Here is a 25,465-nt window from a genome sequence, read left to right on the forward strand (position 1 = left end):
CCTTTGGTCTTCCGAAATTCTACCACGCTTCTTTTCCATTTGACAGAATACTCCCTATTTTGGTAATTAACTTTCACAGGCATAAGTTTTATTGCCTCAGCTAGACTGTTATCTCCTCAAGGTCAAGGACTTTATCTTTTTAAAAAAAATTTCCTAAAGTGCCTAGCATGATGCTCCCCACGGCAGATGCTCAGTAAATAATGAGAATAAGTGAATGATAACTTTTTTTTTTTTGAGACAGAGTTTTGCTCTTGGTGGCCAGGCTGGAGTGCAATGGTGCAATCTCGGCCCACTGCGACCTCTGTCTCCTGGGTTCAAGCGATTTTCCTGCCTCAGCCTCCCTAGTAGCTGACATTACAGGCATCCACCAACACACCTGGCTAATTTTTTGTATTTTTAGTAGTGAAGGGGTTTCACCACGTTGGCCAGGCTGGTCTCAAACTCCTGCCCTTGGGTGATCCACCCCCCTAGGCCTCCCAAAGTGCTGGGATTACAGGCGTGAGCCACCGCCCCTAGCCGAAAACAAACATTTACGAACCACTTCTTTTTGTCTGAAATTATTTTGTCTGAAAACATCTTCAAACTTCAGGACTTTCTCTCTGACTTCATAATGCTATGAATGAGTCTCAGTTTTTTAAATAATGTAATTTTCAAGGGTGTCCACTGCTGATTATAATAGAGGGTCTCAGAGACAGATCCTGGCAAACAATACCCTCTTGTAGCATTTAATATGATTGAGTCACTTACAATTAGACAAGAAAGCATTACATTCTAGAAATTGTCTCTTCCCACTGTGATTGAAAAGGAAAAACTGACTTTAGGTATACTAAATCAAAAGCATATACACATAAATCACACATAACTCACATGCAGGCATGGGTATGGCCTTACTATGTGCTATTTGGCCTCACCACTCAAAATATGATCCGGGGACAAGCAAAATCCATACTGTTTGGGAGTTTGTTAGAGGCAGAATATCAGGCTCAACCTCAAACTTACTGAATGAAAATTATTCCTTTTAACAAAAGCCCTGGGTGATTTGAAAAGCACTGGACAAATCCAAAACGAGCAAAAGTGACTGTACAGAGTAATTTTTCTTTTTCTTTTCTGAGACAGGGTCTCACTCTGGCTCCAGACTAGGGTGCGGTGATCACGATTCACCGCAGCCTTGACTTCTCAGGCTCAAGCAATCCTCCCACCTTAGTCTCTAAGCAGCTGGGACCACAGGTGTGCATCACAACGCCCGGCTAACTTTCTGATTTTTTTTGTTGTTGTTTTTGTTGTTGTTGAGATGGGCGTCTCCCTATGTTGCCCAGGCTGGTCTCCAACTCCTGGGCTCAAACAATCTTCCCCCTCTGGCCTCCAAAAGTGCTGGGATTAGGGGTGTGAGCCACCATGCCTGGCCTGTACAGGAGGAAATTTTTTTATGTAGGTTCCGGTGAGTACAGGATTTTTGTCCTTTCAAAACAGCCTATACCAGTGGTTCAACACAGATCGTTGGGCCCCATCCCCAGGGTTTCTGATTCAGTACGTCTAGGGTGGGAGCTGAGAATCTGCATTTCTAACAAACTTCCAGGTGATATCCACGGTGCTGCTGCTGGCCTAGGAACCACACCACAGGCTTATACCATTAAAAACAACAGGCCTCATATTTTGGGAATTTTGCTCCAAGTGCACTTCCAATATAACAGAGAATACTGAGCTAGTAAAACAGAAAAGAAAAAGAAGCAGCAGCAAAATGTTTCATTTATGTTACAAGAAGGTAGCTGTTAACACTCCTTTGTACACAGTGGGGTAAAAATAGCTGAAGGAATTACTATAGCAACAGCTATAATATCCTCAGAGACTTTCTCTCCTGGCATTATTCATAAAGGGAGATCCATCTTACACAAATTCTATTTCAACTTTGAGACCTATCACAAACAATAAACATGGGAAACTTATCCCATTCGTTAAATATTGTGAGATAAAATAGAACTTTAAGATGCATTTGAGAAATGACTCTCTGAGGCCTGAATTTGGATTTGGTCCAGCAATTGAACAATAACAAAAAAAAGTAAGTATCTATATGGTTGTGAAACAACAAGAAAAGGAGAGCTGAGAAATGTTGAGAATACTTATTATAAAATTTTTAATTTTTTAAAAAAAATCCCAAAATAGCTGCTTCTTTTAAAACAAAGACTTACCAAATTATAAATAAAATATATAAAAACCAAAGAGCTCCATCTAGAGTTTGAAAAAAGGGTTATTACTTATACACACAAATAACAAAGCATTCTCTACCCTATTGTATCTATATTCTTTTCATTATTGTTAAAAATACATATTCTTACAAAATATTTACAAAAAGGATAACTTTTTAAAGTGTGTAATACTGTTCATGTAAAGGAGAACTGACTTTTTCATAATGTCTGTAACCTATTTTTCTTCTGAAAATTTGGCAGTTGTATTTGTCACTGTGAATGATTATCTTCAGGTAAATCATTAAAAAGTTAGGATAGAACATATATACCTACTATGTAGCCACAAAAGTTTTTAAAATAATTAAAAAATTAAAAAGTTGGGATAGTGTTTAAGGCATTCATGGAGATGACAGCTTATGAAACTGATTCAAGGACCCAGTTCTTACCTGAGCTTGCTATACGTCCTTGAGTAACTCCTCTTTGAATCCTGAGTTTTCCCATCAATAGGGGTTAGATAAGACCAATGGTTCTCAGACCTGGCTGCTCATTGGAAACACGTGAGATCATTGGAAATAATTTGATGCACGGATCCCAGCCCCCAAGATCATGATTTAGTTGTTCTGCTGTGTGGAGTAGGAGGTGTGGGCAATTTAGCTGCCATGTAAATGCTCCCCAGGTGATTCTAATATGCAGATTGGCTGTATCAGATTGGGTGATCTCCAAGCTGTCTTTCGCCCTTAAGCATCCATTGCTCTAGTTCAGTGGCTCTGAAGCTTTCATGTGGATCACAGTCACCTGGAGGGCTTATGAACTCACACTGCTGGAACTTACCCTGGGCTTCGGATTCAGTAGGCTCAACGTGGACCCCAAGAATTTATGTTTCTAATAAGGTGCCAGGTAATGCTGATGCTACTGATCCAAGGTCCTACTTTGAGATCATTGTTCTAGATTATTTTAAAATTACATTTTCCAATCTTCCAAATTATTCTTACTCTCCTTGATGAAACCACAGTATGATATGGTTAATTAATCTCCTTGATTCCAATCTCCCTTCTTCCAGTTCTTAGCCCATATTTTCAACACAGTTAGTCAACATAGTTAGTAACCTAACCCACAAATACTATTGTGTCACTCCCCGGCCTGAAACTTTTCAACGACTCCCCATTGCTGACAGAAGGACAAATTCACATGACATGCAGAGCTTTTCAGTTTCCAGTAGTCTGTCATCTGCCTATGTTCCAGTCACATGTTCCCAAAAACACAATGAAGGCTCTTTCAGCTCAATGCCTTCGTATCTGACATTCTCTTCTCCTGAAAGGTCCTTATTCCACCTTCTCTTTCTGACATGCTTGTCACCATTTACTCTATGTGCCAGGTACTGTGCAAGGCACTGGGAATTCAAAGAAGAAAAGGACAGACAATCCCTGCCTTTAAGGAGCTTACAGTCTTGAGAAGTGTAGACGGCACTGTTGAATGGCAAACACAACACTAGTCTTAATACCTCTCCCCCTTCTCCCTTTCATCCTTATGAGTGGCTGAAAAAGCTGATTACTGCACACATAGAAGTGTGCTGCCAGCTTCTGGGAAAGAGTTTGCTTTCCAGATAAAAAGGAAAAGACCCAGAGCCATCCCTTCCCCCAGCCTTGAGTGTGGGTGCACTTGAAGCTGGGACAGCCATCTTATAACCATGAAGGAAAGGACAAGAGAATCCTACAGACACGATCCTGACACTGATGACAGCTCAACAAGCACCAGTGGCCACTGACCTCCAGTCCCCTATATATTTGAGAACAAACCACCATTTGTCGAGCCACTTGTTTATCAGTTTTCTGTTACTTACAGCTGAAAGCATTCTCTTGGGGTGGAGGTGGGGAATATCCAGCAAGTCATCCTTTCACAGCAGCCGTGCTAAACGATGTCAGGAAGCAGAGCACACGGTGAGGGGCTACAGCACAGCAAGTGGGGAATGAAAGAGTGGGGAGCAATCAGCAAGGCGTGGAGACAAGAACGAAGCATCCATTCCAGGCAGAGGAAAGAACTTCTGCAAAAGTCCTCAGGGAGGAAGAGCACTTGTGGCAGAGGACAGAAAAGCCTGCGAGATGAATAGTGACAGAGGAAGCCAGAAGGAGAGGCAAGGCCTGTCCTGCTCCCCAAGGCAGGAGGAGCACTCCTCCCACTGTGCTGCCCCAGACCTTCATTCCCAAACTCTACCCCTGTCCTTCCACCCTGTGCTAATTTACCTGCCTACCTCTCTCACCCCAGTTAGACTGGACTTTTCACAACCCCTTTAATCATCTTATGCCCCTTAGCACCTAGCAGAGGGACGTCGAAATACACATAATAAACATTTACTGAATGAAAACATTATCATGATAAAATACTTTACCTATTCAAAAATATCCTGGCTGGGTGCGGTGGCTCATGCCTGTAATCTCAGGACTTTTGGAGGCCGAGGCAGGTGGATTGCTTAAGCCCAGGAGTTCAAGACCAGCCTGTGCAACATAGTCAGACCCTGTCTCATTAAAAAAAAAAAAAAAAAAAAGCATCCTAAAAAGTCATAATCCAATATAAGCAGTGACTTATGAATATTTTTGAAGCCCAGTTCTGCAACTGAGTTCCACCACCACCCAGGTATGCCACCTTCACGTGACCAAATGAGATGCTTGCTCTAGAACCTTATTAGTTAAAACAGGTGATCTCAGGCAATATTTACTGATTTTTGAGGATTTTTTTTTTTTTAAAGCCCAGGGAGCTTGACTTTAGCAGCCCAGTCAAAAGTACCTGCCACAGATGAAGGGCCAACCAGGAGTAGTTTTATAGTAGTAAACCTATAACACATGGTTTTATAGTAGTAAGCCTATACTATATAGAGAGAGTATATATACAACTATGTATCTATAGAGAGTTACAACCTAACTCTGAAGAATATCAAACCAAATGTTTAGTTAGCTGACCCTTGCCCCAAAAAAGAGGAAGAGAAATACAAACTTGCATTATGCATCAAAATATTGTCCAAATTTGTTTTCAAACGGTAGGTTTATGGGTGATTTTATTTAATTTCCATTTCTTAATATTTTGTAATTGGCTTGATTCACTTAAATTACTTAAATCAATACAATTTTTTTATTTACAAAAGCACAGAGGAGAGCAAAACCTCCTCAGCCACAAGGCCTTAGTTTACTCAGTATGTTTTGAAAAACACTTCATAATTTTTATAATTAAAAGTGAATCCAAAGTTTAAATTGCAGACAGCCTTTGACCCATATCCAGGAATCAACACTTCAAAAATATGGGGAATAGCACATACCTCATGTCAGTGGCAGGAAGCGGGAGGGAAATAAGGCACAGTATTTTATTGGTTAGAATTGCTGGTGCATGGTGGTAATCAAAAGCAGACCATGCTGGGTGCAGTGGCTCATGCTTGTCATCCCAGTGCTTTGAGAGGTCAAGGCTGGAGGATTGCTTGAAACCAGGAGTTCGACAACAGGCTGGGCAACACAGTGAGACCCCGTCTCTACAAAAATAAAATAAGGGCAAAAGGAGGAAAAAAAAAAAAAAGAAAAGCAGGCCGGGCACGGTGGCTCATGCCTTTAATCCCAGCACTTTGGAAGGCTGAGGCAGGTGGATCACCCGAGGTCAGGAATTCGCGACCAGGCTGGCCAATGTGGCGAAACCTTGTCTCTACTAAAAATACAAAAAAAAAACAAAGTTAACTGGGCGTGGTGGTGGGCGCCTGAAATTCCAGCTACTTGGGAGGCTGAAGCAGGAGAATTGCTTGAACCTGGGAGGCAGGGGTTGCAGCGAACAGAGATCCTGTCATTGCACTCCAGCCTGGGCGATGGAGTGAGCCTCCATCTCGAAAAAAAATAATAATAATAAAAGAAAGAAAAGCAGGCCAACTTTTAGTTGATTTTCCTGTTGTTTTCAAATTCCCTATATACAATGTGCCCATAATGCCTGCACCAGGCAGATGATCCCACTACCTGCACTGGTGCATGGCTGTTTGCTGTTGCCTCTGCACAGAAAGCTCTTCCCAGACCCTCTGCACTGGCAGCCTCCTCTTCACCATGCATCTCTTAGCTTAGAAGTCACCTCCATGGAAAGCCCTTCCCTGACTACCCCATCTAGAATTGGAAAACCACCACTCTCTTCTGCAAGACCTTATTTATTGCCTTCATGGCACTTACCACTATTTGAAAGTATCTTGTTTATTGTTTGTTTATTGTGGGTCTTCCCACACAAGAAATTAAACCTTATTTCTTGGTCACTGCTGAATTCTAGCACCTAAAACAGTGCCTGGCATATATAAAAGCTATCAAATATATAATTGTTTAATAAATGAAAAAGATACACATATTATATATACAAGGATACTCACTGCAACGAGATTCATAATAGCAAAAAACTGCAGAAAGCTGAATGCCCAGTAATAGATGAATGATTAAATAAATTATAATTTGTCTATAAATCTGAATATTCTGCAGTGATTTAAAAGAACACTTACTGCCATCAAAAGATATCCACAATATACAATACAGTGAAATTTTTTTTAAGTTGCAGAATAATATGTGTGGCATGATCCCATCTTCACAAATGACAGAGATAAATGTAACTACATGGGAATGTATAGGTTTTTTTAAAATAATAAGGGATTATATTACATGTATTTTCAATATATATACATGTTACATGCATAGGAAAAAATGTATAGGACTATGGTATTAAGAGGACAGAAAGAACTTACATCTTTTACTCCACATAAATCCACATCATTTAAATTTTAGGACAACCATGTAAATCTTGTGTAAATTTTTTTTAAAAATCACATTTATTTTGTACTGGTAAACTAAAATAGATTTCAAGTTTTTGGAAAATTGAGATACCTTTTTAAAAAATATTTATTTAAAATATTTCATGCTCAGACCAGGCACAGTGGGTCATGCCTGTAAATCCCAGCACTTTGGGAGGCCAAGGCGGGTGGATCACCTGAGGTCAGGAGTTCAAGACCAGCCTAGCCAACATGGTGAAACCGCATTTCCACTAACACTATAAAAATTAGGCAGGCATGGGTGGCAGGTGCCTGTAATCCCAACTACTTGGGAGGCTGAGTCAGGAAGAATTGCTTGAACCCGGGAGGTGGAGGTTGCAGTGAGCCGAGATCATACCCCTGCACTACAGCCTGGATGACAGAGCGAGATTCCATCTCAAAAAATAAAAATGAATACATAAATAAGAAAATGAAAATATTTCATGCTCGTATACACTATGGAATACTATGCAGCCATAAAAAGAAATGAACTCATATCCTTTGCAGGGATGTGGATGGACCTGGAAGCCATCATCCTCAGCAAACTAACACAGGAACAGAAAACCAAACACTGCATGTTCTCACTTGTAAGTGGGAGCTGAATAATGAGAACACATGAACACAGGGAGAGGAACAACACACACTGGGGCTTGTCGGGGAGCAGGGGAGGGAGAGCATCACGATAAATAGCTAATGCATGCGGGGCTTAATACATAGGTGATAGGTTGATAGGTACAGCAAACCACCATGGCACACGTTTACCTATGTAACAAACCTGCACATTCTGCACATGTATCCTGGAACTTAAATAAAATATATATATATTTCACACTAAAGTTTTTATATTGTAGGTAAACTTTAAGATTACATAAAAAATAAACAAAATTAATAAGCAAATATTGAACGTGAGCTACACTTTAGACCAAATGGACCTAACAGACATACGTAGAATTTTCCATCCAACAGCAACAGAATACACATTCTTCTCAAGAGCACATGGAACTTTCTCTAGGTCAGGTACCAAAAACAGTGCCTGGCATATATAAAAGGTATCAAATATATAATTGTTTAATAAATGAAAAATATATACCTTTATTATATATGTTAGGCCACAAAACTAGTCTGGACAAATTTAAGAGAAGTGAAATAATTTCAAGTATCTTCTCTGATCATAATGCTATGAAACTAGGACTCAGTAACAGGAGAAATCTTGGAAAATTCACAAATATGTGGAAATTAACATGTTACCAAACAACCAATGAGTCAAAGAAGAAATCAAAAGGGAAATTTAAAAATATCTTGAGACAAAAATGAAAACACAACACATACCAAAACTTATGGGATGCAGCAAAAGCAATTCTAAGAGGGAAATTTATAGCAATAAATGGCTCTATGCACCAGGGACCAGTTTGGTGGAAGACAGGAAGGAAGCAGGTAGGGTTTCAGGATGAAACTGTTCCACCTCAGATCATCAGGCATTAGTTAGATTCTCATAAAGAGTGAACAACCTGTATCCCTCGCATGCACAGTTCACAATAGGGTTCGCTCTGCTATAAGACTCTAACGCTGCCGCTGATCTGGCAGGAAGTGGAGCTCAGGTGGTACTGCCACTCACCTCCTGCTGTGTGGTCCAGTTCCTAACAGGTCACAAGGGTTGGGGACCCCTGCAGTCTATCAGAAAAGAATAAATATCACAAATAATCTAATGTTATACCTCAAGGAAGCAGAAAAAGAAAAAGCCCAAATGTAGCAGAAGGAAAAAAATGACAAAGATCAGGGCAAAAATAAATAAAATAGAGACTAGAAAAACAATAGAAGAAAAATCAATGAAACCAGCAGTGGTTTCTTGAAAAGATAAACAAAATTGACAAACCTACAGTTAAGCTAACCTAGAAAAAAAAGTGAAAAGATTCAAATAAATAAAATGAGAAATAAAAGAGGAGACACTGTGATTTATACCACAGAATACAAAGAATCGTAAAGATTAGTACGAACAAACAACCATATGCCAATAAATTGAATAATCTAGAAGAAATAGATACATTCCTAGAATTTATCCTACCACATATAACCTACCAATACTAAATCAAGAAGATACAGAAAATCTGAACAGACCAATAATAATTGAATTGGTAATTCAAAAAGACTACATCAATAATACAAACTTTCCCATCAAAGAAAAGCCCAAGACTGGAAGTGTTACTGATGAATTCTACCCAACATTTAAACTAATATCAATCCTTTTTGAACTCTTCCAAAAAATCGAAGAGGATGTAATACTTTTGAACTCTTTTTATGAGGTTAGCATTACCTTGATACCAAAGCCAGACAAGAACATTATGAGAAAAGAAAATTACAGGCCAATATCCCTGATGAACATAGATGCAAAAATCCTCAACAAAATACGAATAAGCCAAATTCAACAGCACATTAAAAGGATCATTCACCATGATCAAGTGGAATTTATCCCAGGGATACAAAGATGATTCAACATATGCAAATCTATAAATGGAGAACACCATATTAACAGAATGAAGGACAAATACTATATGATCACCACATTAGATGCAGAAAAGGCATCTGATAAAATTCAACATCCTTTCACTAATAAATTAGTATAGAAGAAATGTATATCAACATAATAAAGACCATATATGAAAAGCCCACAGCAAACACTATACACAATGGTGAAAAATGGAAAACTTTTTCTCTAAGATCAGGAACAAGACCAGGATGCCCACTCTCATCATTTCTATTTAATGTAGTACTGGATGTCCTTGTGGAGCAATTATGTAAGAGAAAGAAGTAAAAGGCATTCAAATAGGAAAGGAAAAACTTAAAATTGTCACTGTTTGCTGATGACAAAAACCATAAAGACTCTACCAAAAAACTGTTAGAAGTGATAAATAGTAAAGTTGAAGAATACAAAGTCAACACGCAAAAATCAGTAGCATTCCTATACACTAGCAACAGACTATCTAAAGAAATATAGAAAACAGTCTCATTTACAACAGCCATCAAAAAAAAAACCTTAGGAGAATAAGTTTAACCAATGAGATGAAAGCTGTATACACTGAAAAATATAACATTGATTAAAGAAATTGAAGAAGACACAAATAAATATAAGGATATTCCACGTTCATGGATTGGAAGAATTAATATTGTTAAAAAGTCCAACTATGGGCCAGGTGCGGTGGCTCACGCCTATAATCCCAGCACTTTGGGAGGCCGAGGCAGGCAGATCACGAGGTCAGGAGATTGAGACCATTCTTGCTAACGCAGTGAAACCCCATCTCTACTAAAAAATGCAAAAAATTAGCTGGGTGTGGTGGCAGGCACCTGTAGTCCCAGGTACTCGAGAGGCTGAGGCAGGAGAATGGTGTGAACCCAGGAGGCAGAGCTTGCAGTGAGCCGAGGTCGCACCACTGCACTCCAGCCTGGGTGACAGAGCGAGACTCTGTCTCAAAAAAAAAAAAGAAAAAAAAAAAAGTCCATACTACCCAAAATGACCTTCAGCTTCAATGCAATCCCTATTAACACTTCAATGACATTTTTCACAGAAATAGAAAAAGTTATTTTAAAATTTATATAGAACCACACACACATGAAAAAAAAAAAAACCCTAAGTAGCCCAGGCAATTTGAGCAAAAAGAACAAAGCTGGTGGCAACATTCTACCTGACTTCAAACTATATTACAAAGCTGTAGTAATTAAAACAGCATGGTACTGACATAAAAATAGAAACATCATCCAATGGAACAGGATAGAGAGCCCAGAAATAAACCCACATATTTACAGTCAACTGATTGTTTTTTCAAAGGTTCCAAGAACACACGATGGGGCAAAGACAGTCTCTTCAATAAAGAATAATGGGAAAACTGGACATCCACATGCAGAAGAGTGAGATTTGACCCTTATGTCACACCATATACAAAACACAACTCGAAATGGATTAAAGACTTAAACACAAGACCTGAAACTGATTTTAAAAACATACTATAAGAAAACACAGGGGGAAAACTGTGTACCCTATAATTATATATGATTATAATTTTGAAAAAATACATTTTTAAAAAAGTAATCAGTCTCATAATTGACAAAACTTGGAAGAAACCAGCTGAGCATGGTGGCTTGAGCCTGTAATACCAGCTACTTGAGAGGCTGAGGTGGGAGGCTCGCTTAAGGCCAGGTTTTGAGACCAGCCTGGGCAACACAGCAAGACCCTATCTCTAAAAAAATTAATAAAATAACAAATTTGGAAGCAACCAAGGTGTCTCTCAATAAGTGAATATATAAACAACTTGTGGCACACCCAAACAATGAAATAGTATTCAGCAATAAGAAGAAATGAAATGTCAAGCCACAAAAATACATGAAGGAACCTTAAAGACATGTATCTAAGTGAATGAAGCCAATGTGAAAATATATACTATATTATTCCATCTATATAACATTCTGGACAAAGCAAAACTAGGGAGACAGTAAAGACATCAGTGGTTGTCAGGGGCTAGAGGGAGAGAAGGAGGGATGAATAAGCAGAGCACATGGGATTTTTAGTGTAGTGGAAGAATTCTCCATGATACTACAATGGTAGACACATGCCATCATACATTTATCAAAACCAGTAGAATGTACAACATCACAAGTGAACTCTGGACAGGCACAGTGGCTCATGCCAGTAATCCCAGCACTTTGGGAAGCTGAGGTGGGAAGACTGCTTGAGCCCAGGAGTTTGAGACCAGCCCGGGAAACATAGCGAGATCCCATCTCTACAAAAAATAAAGAATAAAAAAATTAGCTGAGCATCATGTACGTGTTTTTAGTCCCAGCTACTCAGGAGGCTGAGGCAGGAGGATCACTTGAGCCCAGGAGTCCAAGGTTATAGTGAGCTATGACCATGCCACTGCACAGCAGCCTGGGAACAGAGCAAAACTCTGCCTCAAAAAAAAAAAAAAAAAAAGAGTCAACCCTAATGTAACCTATCAGCTTAGTTATTAATAATATATCAATATTGGCTCATCAATTGTAACAAATATACTACATAATGCAAGATGTTAATAATGGGGGAAACTGAGGGACCTAGGGAATCGGGTGTGAGGAAATATATGGAAACTCTCTGTAGTTTCCACTCAATTTTTCTGCAAACCTAAAGCTGCTCTAAAAAAGAAAGTCTATTAATTTTTTTAAGTAATTAGTTGCTACCTGAGAAAGCTGACTAAAGAAAAAAAAGATAAAAAGTAATTAGTACTGCATTATGCATTTCTTTTATTAAATATGATTACCTTACTAAATGCACATATATAAAATATGAGCTTTAAAGTAAAAACTATACCCTTAAGTCATTTTAATATAGATCTGTTATGTTCTAAAGGAAAATAAATGATTTAGTATTTGAGGTCTAAAGCCTGGTGTTAGAATTCCAACTCTACTGTAGATATTTTTCATGTTCCTAGTTTTCCATTAGAGTAAGTTATATCAATTAGACTAAACTATTCTTTTTCCAAAATTACAGCTCCTCAATGAATTTTGTTCCCCTAAAAAAAATACCTTCTATGTTTCAATAGAACATCCAATGGGACCTTTCTTAATAACCCTGTCTATTTGTGTAAAAAGGAACTTGATGAATAAAGTATAAAAATATTAGCAAAGTACCTTGAAACACTCAGATGAAAAAGCAAGGAAAAGCTAGCCACTCTGGTTGCACAGACATTCATGCCACTAATGGTCTGCTGGAGAAAAGTTATTTTTGAAAATATTAAATAACTTTGAATCTGGCACCACCTAATTGTTCACAAAATCCATTGTTGCATTTCAATTTACCGTTGTCACAACTGGAAACTCAAAAAAATGTCAATTCATAGTTAAGGCAGAAAGGTGTTCAAATTTCATATTTCACACAAATGTCAAGTATTAATATCTATGGAAGAGGTAAACACAACTCTGTTAGTATCTCTATTCTAATTCTAACTCTTGAACTACGAACACATTTTAAGTACATGCACAATCATCAGCTCTGTATAGAAACACAGAATCTGCCGGGCGCGGTGGTTCACCCCTGTAATCCCAGCACTTTGGGAGGCCGAGGCAGGCGGATCACGAGGTCAGGAGATCGAGACCATCCTGGCTAACACAGTGAAACCCCGTCTCTACTAAAAATACAAAAAATTAGCCGAGCGTGGTAGTGGGCGCCTGTAGTCCCAGCTACTCGGGAGGCTGAGGCAGGAGAATGGTATGAACCCAGGAGGCGGAGCTTGCAGTCAGCCAAGATTGCACCACTGCCCTCTATCCTGGGCGACAGAGCAAGACTCCGTCTCACAAAAAAAAAAAAGAAAGAAACACAGAATCTAGCCAAGCGCCGTGGCTCACACCCGCAATCCCAGCACTTTGGGAGGCTGAGATGGGCCGATCACCCCAGGTCAGGAATTGGAGACCAGCGTGGACAACATGGTGAAACCCCATCTCTACTAAAAATACAAAAATTAGCTGCGTATGGTGGCCCACGCCTGTAATCCCAGCTACTCAGGAGGCTGAGGCAGGAGAACTGCTTGAACCCAGGAGGCAGAGACTACAATGAGCCGAGATCAGGGCACTGCACTCCAGCCTGGGCCACAAGGCGAAAATCTGTCTTAAAAAACAAACGAACAAACAAAAAAGAAACACAGAATCTTAGCTGGACAGGACCTCAGAGGACATCTAGTCTAACATACCATTTGATGAGTTAGACCTTCTACAACACCCTTGGCTTGTCTGACAGCTGTTATACAGTGAGCAGCAAACCATTTTCTGTAGAAGGCCAGATGGTAAATATTTCAGGCTTTGAGGCCATCCAGTCTTTGTTGTAACAACTCCACTCTGCCCATGTACCACAAAAGCAGTCATAGCCAAAACATAAATAAATGGGTGTGGCTGTGCTCCAATAAAACTTCATTTACTAAACTTGCAAAACAGGCCGTGGGTTGCCAATCCCTAATCTAGACTACTCCTAGGTATTGATAAAATTCCACCATTATATACATTTAATGACTTTACAGGAAAACTTGTTGTCAGGGTGAGCTGAAATAAGCAAATTCAGCAAATTCACCCACGGCTCCAATCAAGATTATTGCCTTCTGGAAAAAGAGAGAACATTTACTCTTTCCCATGTATCAGCCCTTCAAATACTTGAAGGAAGCTATCATGATTTCAAGTATTTTTTCTCCAGCTAAATTCCCCAATGCCTTCAAGCATTCCTTGTATTATGACATAGTTTTCCAGGCCATGTAACCATTCCATCATCCTCTTATATACATATACCAGTCCTTTAATAATCCTTTGAAGTGCAGAGGACTGATACATGACATATGGTTTAAAAAATATGTAGCAATCAAGATGTAATTTTAATTTTAGAATTTGGCTATCTCCAAATACAAGTGTTTTATTTTACAAAACTACCATTGAGTCTTTATGAAAAATATATTTTCTGAGGACTTATTCAAAGGCTTATGCTCAGTGTCATAACACTGTACATTAATTTAACATGATTACTAAGAAACAGAAAATATTCTTAATTTTGCAAAAAAAAGACATAATAAAACAATAGATTCAAAACAGTCCTTATGCATCAAAAAATGTTGGCAGAACTTACCTCTGCAATTGGAATAATATAGTACAATTTGCAAAAGAAAGTCATCAGTCATTCTTTCTGAGAAAATAAAACACAGAAGAAGAAAACACACACATCCACAGTGTGTTCTTACATGCTGCTGGCTTGTTAGTAAAGACAGAGCAGGGCTGCTATAATCACAGCCAGGCCATCTCTAAATGATGGTCCCTGTTGTATTCCACATTTTCATGGCCTGGGAAGAAACAAATGTGGTTTTTTTAAAGGCAATTTAATTCAGATTTCTGCAACTTACTGTCACTGCATTTAAAAAAAAGTTTTCTCTTTTTAAAAATAGCTATAAGAAAGTAAGGCCCATGCCCAGCTAATTTTTGTGTTTTTTGTACAGATGGGGTTTCACCATGTTGCCCAGGCTGGTCACGAATTCTTGAGCTCAAGCAATCCAGCCACCTCACCCCTCAAAGTGTTGGGATTACAGGTGTGAGCCACCGTTCCTGGACTGGCACTATTAGGTTGGTGCAAAAGTAATTGCGGTTTTTGCCATTACTTTTGCACCAACCTAATATATAGCTACAAATGTGCCACACTGAGTCTGACTTTGCAACTATTTTTGCAACATCTCTTATTGTGATTCAATTTCTTGATAATTCAGTACCTTAATATATTGCACTAGAGGAATAAATTCATTTTTTAAAACCTAAACATGTAACATCACGACTTACAATGTTGGTTAAGCTTAATTTACATTCTCCAGTGTCTTCTTCCTGCTTGCTTGTCATTACACAACTTCCCCCTGGATAATCCCATCCATGTATGTGGCTTCAAACACTATCCACATACTGATGACAACCAAATTAATTTCTCTAGCCCAATTTCTCTGCAGGGATGACCCATTTATCTAGGAGCCTAGTGGCATCTCCACCTGATCAGTCCAACTGCCACGAGACAACATGTACAAAGTGGAGCATATGGGTCATAACATAGTAGCAAATATTTATTGATTATTACTACATGCCAGGCACTGCACTAAGTGCTTCATATGGATTTTCTCACTTAATTTTCACCATGCAATTACACATGGCATGTCTATCTTCTTTCACCTGAAGCCCCATTAAAATGATAGCATCAAAATATGAAAGATGTAACAGACATTGTTCATTGACTACCTAGTATACACCCATCCCCATCCCCTTCTTCCTGGCCAAGAGAATTTTTTTTTCAGGGCATCAAAAAACCAAGCCAATTTCTCAGTCTCCCTTGTAGCAAGGAGTAACCATATGACCCTATTTGAGCCAATGGAACACAAGTAGATATCTGTTTGGGGTGGGTCAGGAAAAGCAACACAATCCTTTACTCGTTCCTGCCTTAACTGTGGATATTATGTGCAGCTGCACTTTTCCTTTTCTGACCATGAGGAAAAGGCCAAGACAACCACAGAGACATTGGTCCAGACATTATTGAGCTACTGAACTAAGGCCAGTAACTATCTGCCTCCAAACTTCTTATTACTGAGAAAAATGAACCCTTTTTTTATATCCATTTTTAAGTCCAGTTTTCTGTTAACTTATAGCTGAAAATATTCCTAGCTGGTACAAAACTATAACCTAAACAAGAGGTTTCAACAAATAATTAGTAGGAAAACAGAGGGGCCAGGTGTGGTAACTCACGCCTGTAATCCCAACACTTTGGGAAGCCGAGGCAGAAGGATCACTTGAGGCCAGGAGTTCAAGACCAGCCTAGACAACATAGTAGGATCCTGTCTCTACAAAAAATTAAAAAATTAGCTAGGCATGGTGGTGTACTCTTGCAGTCCTAGCTACTCGGGAGGCTGAGGTAAGAGGATCACTTGAGCCCAGGAGATCAAGGCTGCAGTGAGCTATGATTGAGCCACCGCACTCCAGCCTGGGCAACAGAGCAAGATCCTGCCTAAAAACAAAAAGAAAAAAGGAAAGCAAGTGGAGAAGGAGTAACTATACAGTAAACCAAAGGATGTTACAGACTAAGTGCCTACAAAAATAATGAGAAGCAAGTCAGCTCACCCCCATGGACCTCACAGAAGACTCAGGATTTGGAGACACCACTGCAGAAGACAGAACACATAGATCTGACATTTGGAGATTCACTAACTAAAATGCCAGTTCCCCACCCAGTCACCACCATTCCTCAAGCCCAAAAGTCTACATATTGGAAAATTTCCTTAAGTTCTGCTTATTGTTGGCTGTTTTGATTTATGACTAAGTTACTGAAAATATGATTGTAAGGAAAGCTGGCAATATAAAAGATAAGCAAAACAAGCAAACAGGAGAAAAATGGAAAGAAGAAGAGAAAGAAAAGAAAAGTAACTTAGAAGAAATAGAAACAATGCAAAAAGCAGCCAGGCACGGTGGCTCACACCTGTAATCCCAGCACTTTGGGAGGCTGAGGCTGGCAGATCACCTGAGGTCAGGAGTTCGAGACCAGCCTGGCCAACATGGTGAAACCTCCATCTCTACTAAAAATACAAAAATAAGCTGGGTGTGGTGGTGGATGCCTGTAATCCCTGCTACTCAGGAGGCTGAGGCAGGAGAATTGCTTGAACCTGGGAGGTGGAGGTTGCAGTGAGGCGAGATCATGCCACTGCACTCTAGCCTGGGCAACAGAGCAAGACTCTGTCTCAAAAAAAAAAAAAAAAAAAGAGACAATGCAAAAATCAGAATACTTTGAAAAGAAAGATACACATAATATCCTCAGAGAGATTTGGGGAAAACAACAACAAGAATGAGATGCTATGAAAGAGAAACAATTAAGATAGAGCAGCAGAAACAAACAAAAATAATAGAAAGGTTGGAAGACAAAGTTGAGCTAATTTCCCACATAATAACATATGGAAACTAGGTGAGAAAAGTTTAAAATCAGGGGCCGGGCATGGTGGCTCACACCTGTAATCCCAGCACTTTGGGAGGCCATGGCAGGCGGATCACTTGAGGCCAGGAGTTCAAGACCAGACTGGCCAACAGGGTAAAACCAAGTCTGTAATAAAAAAAAAAATACAGGATCAGGTCCATATAGAAGTTCTAAAAGAAGAGGGTCCAAAAGAGATAGGGAAGGAAATTGTCAAAGAAAAAACATTCTCCTCCAAGTGCATTTACAGCAAAATTAAAACATGCACAAAGGCAGATGGTTGTGAAAATGGAGAAGAGAGATAAGTGGAATATCTGACAAACTTTCTGAGGGAATAAACAGGTATAACTCCCAATCCTTTCTATTCGAATGACATCAAACCTCTCAACAGCAACACTGTAAGTTATGGAACTATGCCTTCAAAATTCTTTGTGTGAGATTATTTTTGGCATAGAATTTTGTAAGTCAATCAGTCAAGCACAAGGGTAAATGAAGGCATGCAGAGATGCAAACTTTTTGCCTCTCATGCACCTTTCCTTCGGAAGCTTATAGAGAATTATGTTTCTGCAAAATAAGAGAATAAATCAAGAACGATTAAAACATATGATTAAGGACACAGGAGCCTGCTCCACAGGAAAGCAGCAAAGAGAAACACCAGAGTGACAGTTGTGCAGCAAACCCAGACCCAGACTGGAAGACAGGCCTCCAGGAAAAAGCATGACAGACAGGTTGTGTGATGCACTTTGACATTTGCACATAGATCTGTGTGGGATTTGGAATACGTATTGATGGGTATATAGAGTTTCTGTTTTCTGTATATAGTCAAACATTAGATTGAACAACATGAAATTGTTGTTTTATAGATTAAAATATTGTCAAGTATTGATAGTTTAATATCATTTGACCAAATTTACAGGTGAATAATATGATGCCGGAAATTTGCTTTAAATACTCTAACAATGACAAAAAAAAAGTTGGAGGAATATATGAAACAAGAATGTCTGAAAGCATACTGTTATTGAAAGTGGGTAATGGGTACATGAGCTTCACTGTCCTTTTTTCTCTATTCATGTATGTGTTTGAAAATCCCATCATAAAAAAAATATAAAAAGAGAAAAGTATGGCAACACCAAAATGTACATTTTAATAATCTTTCGCACACTGAACTAATCCTAGGACTGCTTGCCCCAGCCTGTTTGGAAAGTGGGAAAAATCAGTTCCTTCATTCAAGCACTTTAATCAGGTATCCTATTACTTGCAGCCTAAAGCATCCTAATTTAATCATAGATCCTAATTGATCAATCCAAAATATATCATGTCATTTATCACGAGGATTTAACAAAATTTTTTAAGTAGAAATCTTCTAGGCCTCGTTCTCAGATTATAATCAAATAAAAATAGAAATAAATAATAAACGATTACTTTAAAAGTTTTAACTGGGAATTTTACAAACACAAACTCAGAATCCCATTAGTTACAGTATTAGTTCAAAGAAGAAATAAAAAATGAAATTACAAACTACCCAGAAAGCAAAGAAGGAACATTTACTACCAAAACCAATGGAAAAGAAAAAAACTTTATTCAGGAGAAAATGCCTAATCACCTTCATTATTAACTTTAAAAAACTAAAAACAACAGCAACTAGGACTCATGTTGAAGACTTAGAGGAGCAACAAAGAAAGAAAGAAGAGGAAATTAATAAAGATGGAAGCTGAAATTAATGAAATGTAACCCTCCCAAAAATTATAATCAATAAATCTAAAAGCTGTTTTTTAAAAATATACCAATGAAATAGATAAATTCTGTCAGAGCCTGATTAAGGAAAAAGGAGGAGAAAATGAAGTTATACAAGATTAGGAATTTTCAAAGGGCATATAAGCACAGATACAAAAGAGTTTTTTTTTTTTTTTTTTGAGACAGAGTCTTGCTCTGGAGCTCAGGCTAGAGTGCAGTGGCATGATCTTGGCTCACTGCAACCTCTGGCTCCTGGGTTCAAGCGATTCTCCTGCTTCAGCCTCCCCAGTAGCTGGGATTACAGGTGTGTACCACCACGCCTGGCTAATTTTTGTATTTTTAGTAGAGACGGGGTTTCACCATGTTGGCCAGGCTGGTCTCAAACTCCTGACCTCATAATCTGCCCACCTCAGCCTCCCAGAGTGCTGGGGTTACAGGCGTGAGCCACCGCATCAGCCGAGATTTTTTAAATTATAAAATTTATCGCAACAAATTTGAAAACCTAGAAAAATTGGATAATTTCCTAGTAAAATAAAAAGGAATCCAAGAACATCTGGAAAACTCAACTATATCAGTTACTTGCTGGGTGCAGTGGCTCACACCTGTAATCCTAGCACTTTGGGAGGCCGAGGCAGGAGGATCGTTTGAACTCAGAAGTTCAACACCAGCCTGGGCAACGTAATGAGACCTCACCTCCACAAAAAAATGTTTAAAAATTAGTTGGACATGGTGGTGCATACCTGTATTCCTAGCTACTTGGGTGGCTGAGATGGAAGCATCACTTAAACCCGGCAGGTCAAGGCTGTAGTGAGCTGTGATTGTGCTATTGCACTCCAGCTTGGGTGACAGAGCAAAATGTTTTCTCAAAAAACAAACATACCAGTTACCACAGGGTAGATTGAAAAGGTGGTTAAAGGTCAACATTGAGAAGGCAGCAGGACCAGGTGATTTCCTAATTTGTTTCCACTAACCTAAGAACAGTAATTCTGATATTTTAGTTATTCCAGAATGAAGAGAAGGATGGAAAACTTCCTAATATGTTTTGTGAAGCCAATAAAACTTTAAAATCAAAACATGATAGAATACCCCCCCCAAAAAAAAACCGGCTGGGTATGGTGGCTCATGCCTGTAATCGCAGCATTTTGGGAGGTCGAGACAGGCAGATCATGAGGTCAGGAGTTCGAGGCCAGCCTGGCGAATATGGTGAAACCCTGTCTCTACTAAAAATACAAAAATTAGCTGGGAGTGGTGGCATATGCCTGTAGTCCCAGCTACTTGGGAGGCTGAGGCAGAAGAATTGCTTGAACCCAGGAGGCAGAGGTTGAAGTAAGCCAAGATCGTGCCATTGCACTCCAGCGTGGGCGACAAAGCGAGACTCCACCAAAAAAAACAAAACAAAACAAAACAAAACAAAAACCTTACGTGACTTATATATATATAAAAGTTCTAAATAAAATATTGGCAAGCAATACTTGGCAATTCAGCAATAATTTAAAAGAATAACACACTGTAACCAATCAAAGGCTAATTCAAGGAATGCAAGAGTAAAATTTATTGTGATAAAATATATTTACCTAAAACCAACAGCAAACATCTTTTTACTAGGTGAAACAATAAAACTATTTCAAATAAAATCAGAAACCAAACAGGCATGCCTGCTATGGCTATTATTATTCAACATTGTCATGGCAGGTCTGACAAATGAAGTCATTGAAAAAAAGATACACCATTTTTACTAATTGCATAACTGTATTTTTTAAAAACCCAATAGACTATAGTTTTTTAAAAAACTGATAGAATTAATAAGAATATCTGATAAGGTAATACTATGATATCTAATTAATATACAAAAGTCATTAGATATTCCATATTTAAGCATGAACAACTAGAAACATAAATGGGAAAGAAATCTATATGCAATAGTGAAAAAGTCATTAAGATACTTAGAAATAACTTAGCAAGAAAAGTACAAAAACCTATATAAAGAAAACCATAAAATCATACTGAAGGATAAATTTTAAAATCTAAGCAAATGGAACAACATCTGTGTGTTCTTAAATGGGAAGATTTAATATCATAAAAATGTCACTTCTTTCTTTATTTTTATTTTATTTTATTTTTTTGGGACAGGCTACTCCCATTGCCCAGACTGGAGTGTGGTGGTGCAATCTCAGCTCATTGCAACCTCTGCCTCCCAGACTCAAGCAATTATCCTGCCTCAGCCTCCCAAGTAGCTAGGACAACAGGCGTGTGCCACCAACCCCAGCTAGTTTTTGTACTTTTTGTAGAGACAAGATCTCGCTGTGTTGGACAGGCTGGTCTTGAACTCCTGACCTCAACTGATCTGCCCGCCTCAGCCTCCCGAAGTGCTGGGAATACAGGCATGAGCCACCGCACCCAGCCAAAATGTCACTTCTCTTAATTTCATGAGAATGCCCAATTAAAAAGCAAATACAATAATGGGATCCTAAGACATAAAATGGACATTAGGTAAAAATTGAAATCTAAATAAATAGGGATTTTAGTTAATACTAATGTATCCATATTGGTCCATTAATTGTTAACATATGTATCATATTAATATAAAATGTTAATAGGAGGAAAACTGTGTGTGGAGTATATGGAAACTCTCTGTACTATCTTCACAATTTTTCTGTAACTATAAAACTGTTCTCAAAAATAAAGTTTATTTTTGTCATCCCAGCACTTTGGGAGGCTGAGGCAGGAAAGTCATTTGAAGCCAAGAGTCCTATACCAGCCTGAGCAACATAGTGAGACTCTATCTCTACAAAACAACAACAACAACAAAATATATATATATATATATACACACACACACACAAATTAGCCAGCATGTGCACTCAGGAGGTTGACGTGGGAAGATCACTTGAGCCCAGAAGGTCAAGGCTGCAGTGAGTCTAGATCAGACCACTGCACTCCAGCCTAGGAGACAGAGCAAGACCCTTGTCTCAAAAAATAAATAAATACATAAAGTTTATCTTAAAAGCATATGTGTGAGACAATCACGTAAGTTTTTTTTTTAATAAACAGAATAGAATTCCAGTTAAATAGGTAAAAGTATCTTAAAGTTAAGAGAGGAAACAAATGCCCAAGAAAGCAAATAAAAGAATCAAAAAGAACAGTGAGAGGAAATATACTGTGGAGACAGTATAATTAAATCAATATGGTATACTGATGTAGGAACAGAGAAATAGATCAGTGGAACAGAATAGAGAATTCAGAAATAAAATCCAGTTTATATGATATTTTAATGTATGACAAAAATGTATTTGAATGCAATAGGGGAAAGAGTGATTATTTAGTAAGTGGCGCCGGGACAACTGGCTATTCATCTGGTAGAAAATAGTTTGTCCAATATCTCATCTTTTAAATAAAAAACAAATTCCAGATGGAGTAAATGCTTAAATGCAATAAATAGAGCATCAAGTTAGAAGAAAACCTGGGCAACAACACTTACAATCTGTTTCTTAACCAGAGAGAAAAAAATAGCCATATTTGAGTTAATAAAAATGAAAAACAATTTATGTTGCAAAGCTATCATAGACGAAACTAATAGGCAAATTATAGATTTGGGAAAATACCTGCAAAAGCGATAACAGATAACGGGTTAGTAACCATAACCAATATACAAAGAGCTTTTAAAAATTGGCAAGAGACAAGCAACTCAATAGAAAAATGGGTAAAGGATGTGAAAAGGGAGTTCATGAGAACAAATTCACAGACATAAGCATAAAGATGCTCCAACTTACTAGTCATTAGAGAAATGCAAATTACAGCAAAAAATAATAATCACTCACAACCAATCAGGTAAAAGAAAAATTAGAGAGTACAATACCAATTGCTGACAGGATGAGGAGGAAAACAATGTAAATTGTTTACAGCTGTTTTGTAAAGCAGTCTGACAAATATTTTTACATTAAAAATACACAGCCACTTCAACCAACAAATCACACTCCTGGGAATCTATGCAATCAAAATAAAATCACCAATAAAATTTTATTGCAGCATTGCTCTTATTGCAAAAAACAAGAGAGAAAAAAATGAATTTCCAGCAATAAGGTAATAATAAATCTATATAATGCAGAATATTAAGTAGCCAATAAAAAGAATGAATTAGAGATTACCATTTGACTTGAAAGGATTTTCCTGGATGTATCTTTGAGTGATAAAGTAAGATGCAGAGAAGGGAATACACCGTGATCCCATTTTTAAAAAGCAAATATTGAACAAAATCCATAAAAGTGTGTGTGTGCAAGTGTGTGTGTGTGTGTGAGAGAGAGAGAGAGAATGTGAACATGGAGACAAGCAGAAGAATACACACTAGCTTGCTAACACAGGTTACTTAAGAAGGGTGGAGAATGCAGGGGTTGAAAAGAAAACATGAGCACAATGTATGATACGATTTCATTTATGTTAAGCAAATTAATCAATGACCCTCTATAATGTGGATTAGGAATATGACATGATTGGTATGAGCTTCTATCTTCCACATAGTCCCCGTTTTTAAAAACTATATTATTATTTTTTTCTAGGCTCCCTCAAATCATGGGACATAATCTCTACTTTAAAACTTCCACACAATCATTTGGCATTTTCTCTTCCATTGAACTATCAGTTCTGTACAATGAAAGTCCCAAAATTTCTTGTACATTTTGTGACAATTCTACTTAAAAATATTGTTTTTCATTAACTGTCACCCCACAGTTTGTGAAACTGAACTTTTGGACCCCACTTTTCAATTTGAGGTATACTTTTACACACAAACACAAGTATGCACCTAAACATTTAAAATTAGAAAAATAAGGAGTTGATAATTATATATTTACTGTTTACTGAAATGTCCAGAAAATAAAAATACAAATCATGGGAAAATATTCACAAGGTATTCTATTTCGGTAAAAATCAGCAAAACCTTAATTACAAATGCATACTTAACTATTTTTAAGTGAAAGAGAAAGCTGTAGAAAGTATTCCTTGTCAGAGGTTAATAAAGGGGAGGGAAATAGACAGAAAAGTACACATTACAAGTTTTACCTTTATACATCTCAGTGTTACGTTACTTCACTTATTATAATAATTAAAAACTATTGCTTTGGAAATCTGAAAATATTAAGTGATGAAAACAAAGATAAATTGCAAACAATAAAATAAATTGAGTGTTACTTAGTACCTACCTCGTAAGATCTGTTGTGAAGATTGAGATAATTCATACAAGGTGCTTAGCATATTGCCCAACATGTAAATGCTCAATAAATGTTAGCTATTTTTTAATTTAAAAGAAAAAAGACTACAAAGAGCAGTGGAAATTATGAAGCTGAAAACACAAGGCTTTTGAAAACGTCATTGTGTACACAGGGCATTTTTCCCCATATTACTGAATCTGGCTTCTTTTGGACTTCAAGGATTCATAGTTTGGTAACCATCCAGCTCATTAAACACACTCTCATTGGCAGGAAAAATAAAATTACAATTAGATAAATAAAGCACTTAACAATAAAAAGGAGACGGCAATCTTTTTGCCTGGAACGCTACCCTAAGAACTTCACGAACCATCCTAAGGCACTACTCATCTGTCACAATACTTCAAATGAGAACTACTTGGGCCCTGGACATCTCCCTAACGCTGGAGGAGATGCCACAGGACATACAGATTGGAGAGGGAAGCCACAATTCCTCTCGAGGCCAGCCCAAGTGGGAAGTCCATTCCTAAACATAGACATGCTACTCCCAACTCTGAGAATTTCTTCACAGGCCTGCCTACAAACATATTAGTTTGATTATAATCTACAAACAAAATCTGGTCCATCAATACTATTCTTACTGTCCAATGAAACATTAAAATAGCCTCATAAGGCCAGGCACGGTGGCTCACACCTGTAGTCCCAGCTACTTGGGAGGCAGAGTCAGGGAGATCTGAGCCTGGAAGGCAGAGGTTGTAGTGAGCCGAGATTGTGCCACTGCACTCCAACCTGGGCAACAGATCAAGACCATGTCTTAAAAAACCAAAAAACAGCAGCCTCATAAATTTCATGTACATGTTATTAATTTTACTACTCACATGGAATTGACTTTGTCTTCTGGCCCCTGCACTTGGCCTGTCACGGTGCCTTTGCTGGTATTCTTCACCCAGCCAACCACTCCTATTTTCCTAGCTTCATCTTCTGTATACTGTTTCAGGAAAAAACAAGAAGAATAAAGTGCAGCATCAAAAGTCTGAATTCATAACATACTTGATTCTAA

At 38.1% G+C, this 25,465-nt stretch overlaps 1 protein-coding gene across 4 annotated transcripts in view; it reads right to left on the reverse strand.

Moving 5' to 3' along the window:
• Window positions 1-25,465, reverse strand: part of ACYP2 (acylphosphatase 2) — a 339,147-nt gene that overhangs the window by 144,320 nt on the left and 169,362 nt on the right. For 3 of the 4 annotated variants that reach the window (XM_055377895.2, XM_055377896.2, XM_004029235.5), the window contains one exon: window positions 25,284-25,393. In XM_055377895.2, coding sequence (XP_055233870.1) covers window positions 25,284-25,393 — 110 coding nt within the window. Of the gene's footprint in view, window positions 1-20,731; window positions 22,148-25,283; window positions 25,394-25,465 lie in introns of those variants that run through there. The other variant, XM_019021529.4, reaches the window with a different exon arrangement.

Source organism: Gorilla gorilla, chromosome 12, assembly GCF_029281585.2.
Source record: "Gorilla gorilla gorilla isolate KB3781 chromosome 12, NHGRI_mGorGor1-v2.1_pri, whole genome shotgun sequence".
NCBI lineage: Eukaryota > Metazoa > Chordata > Mammalia > Primates > Hominidae > Gorilla > Gorilla gorilla.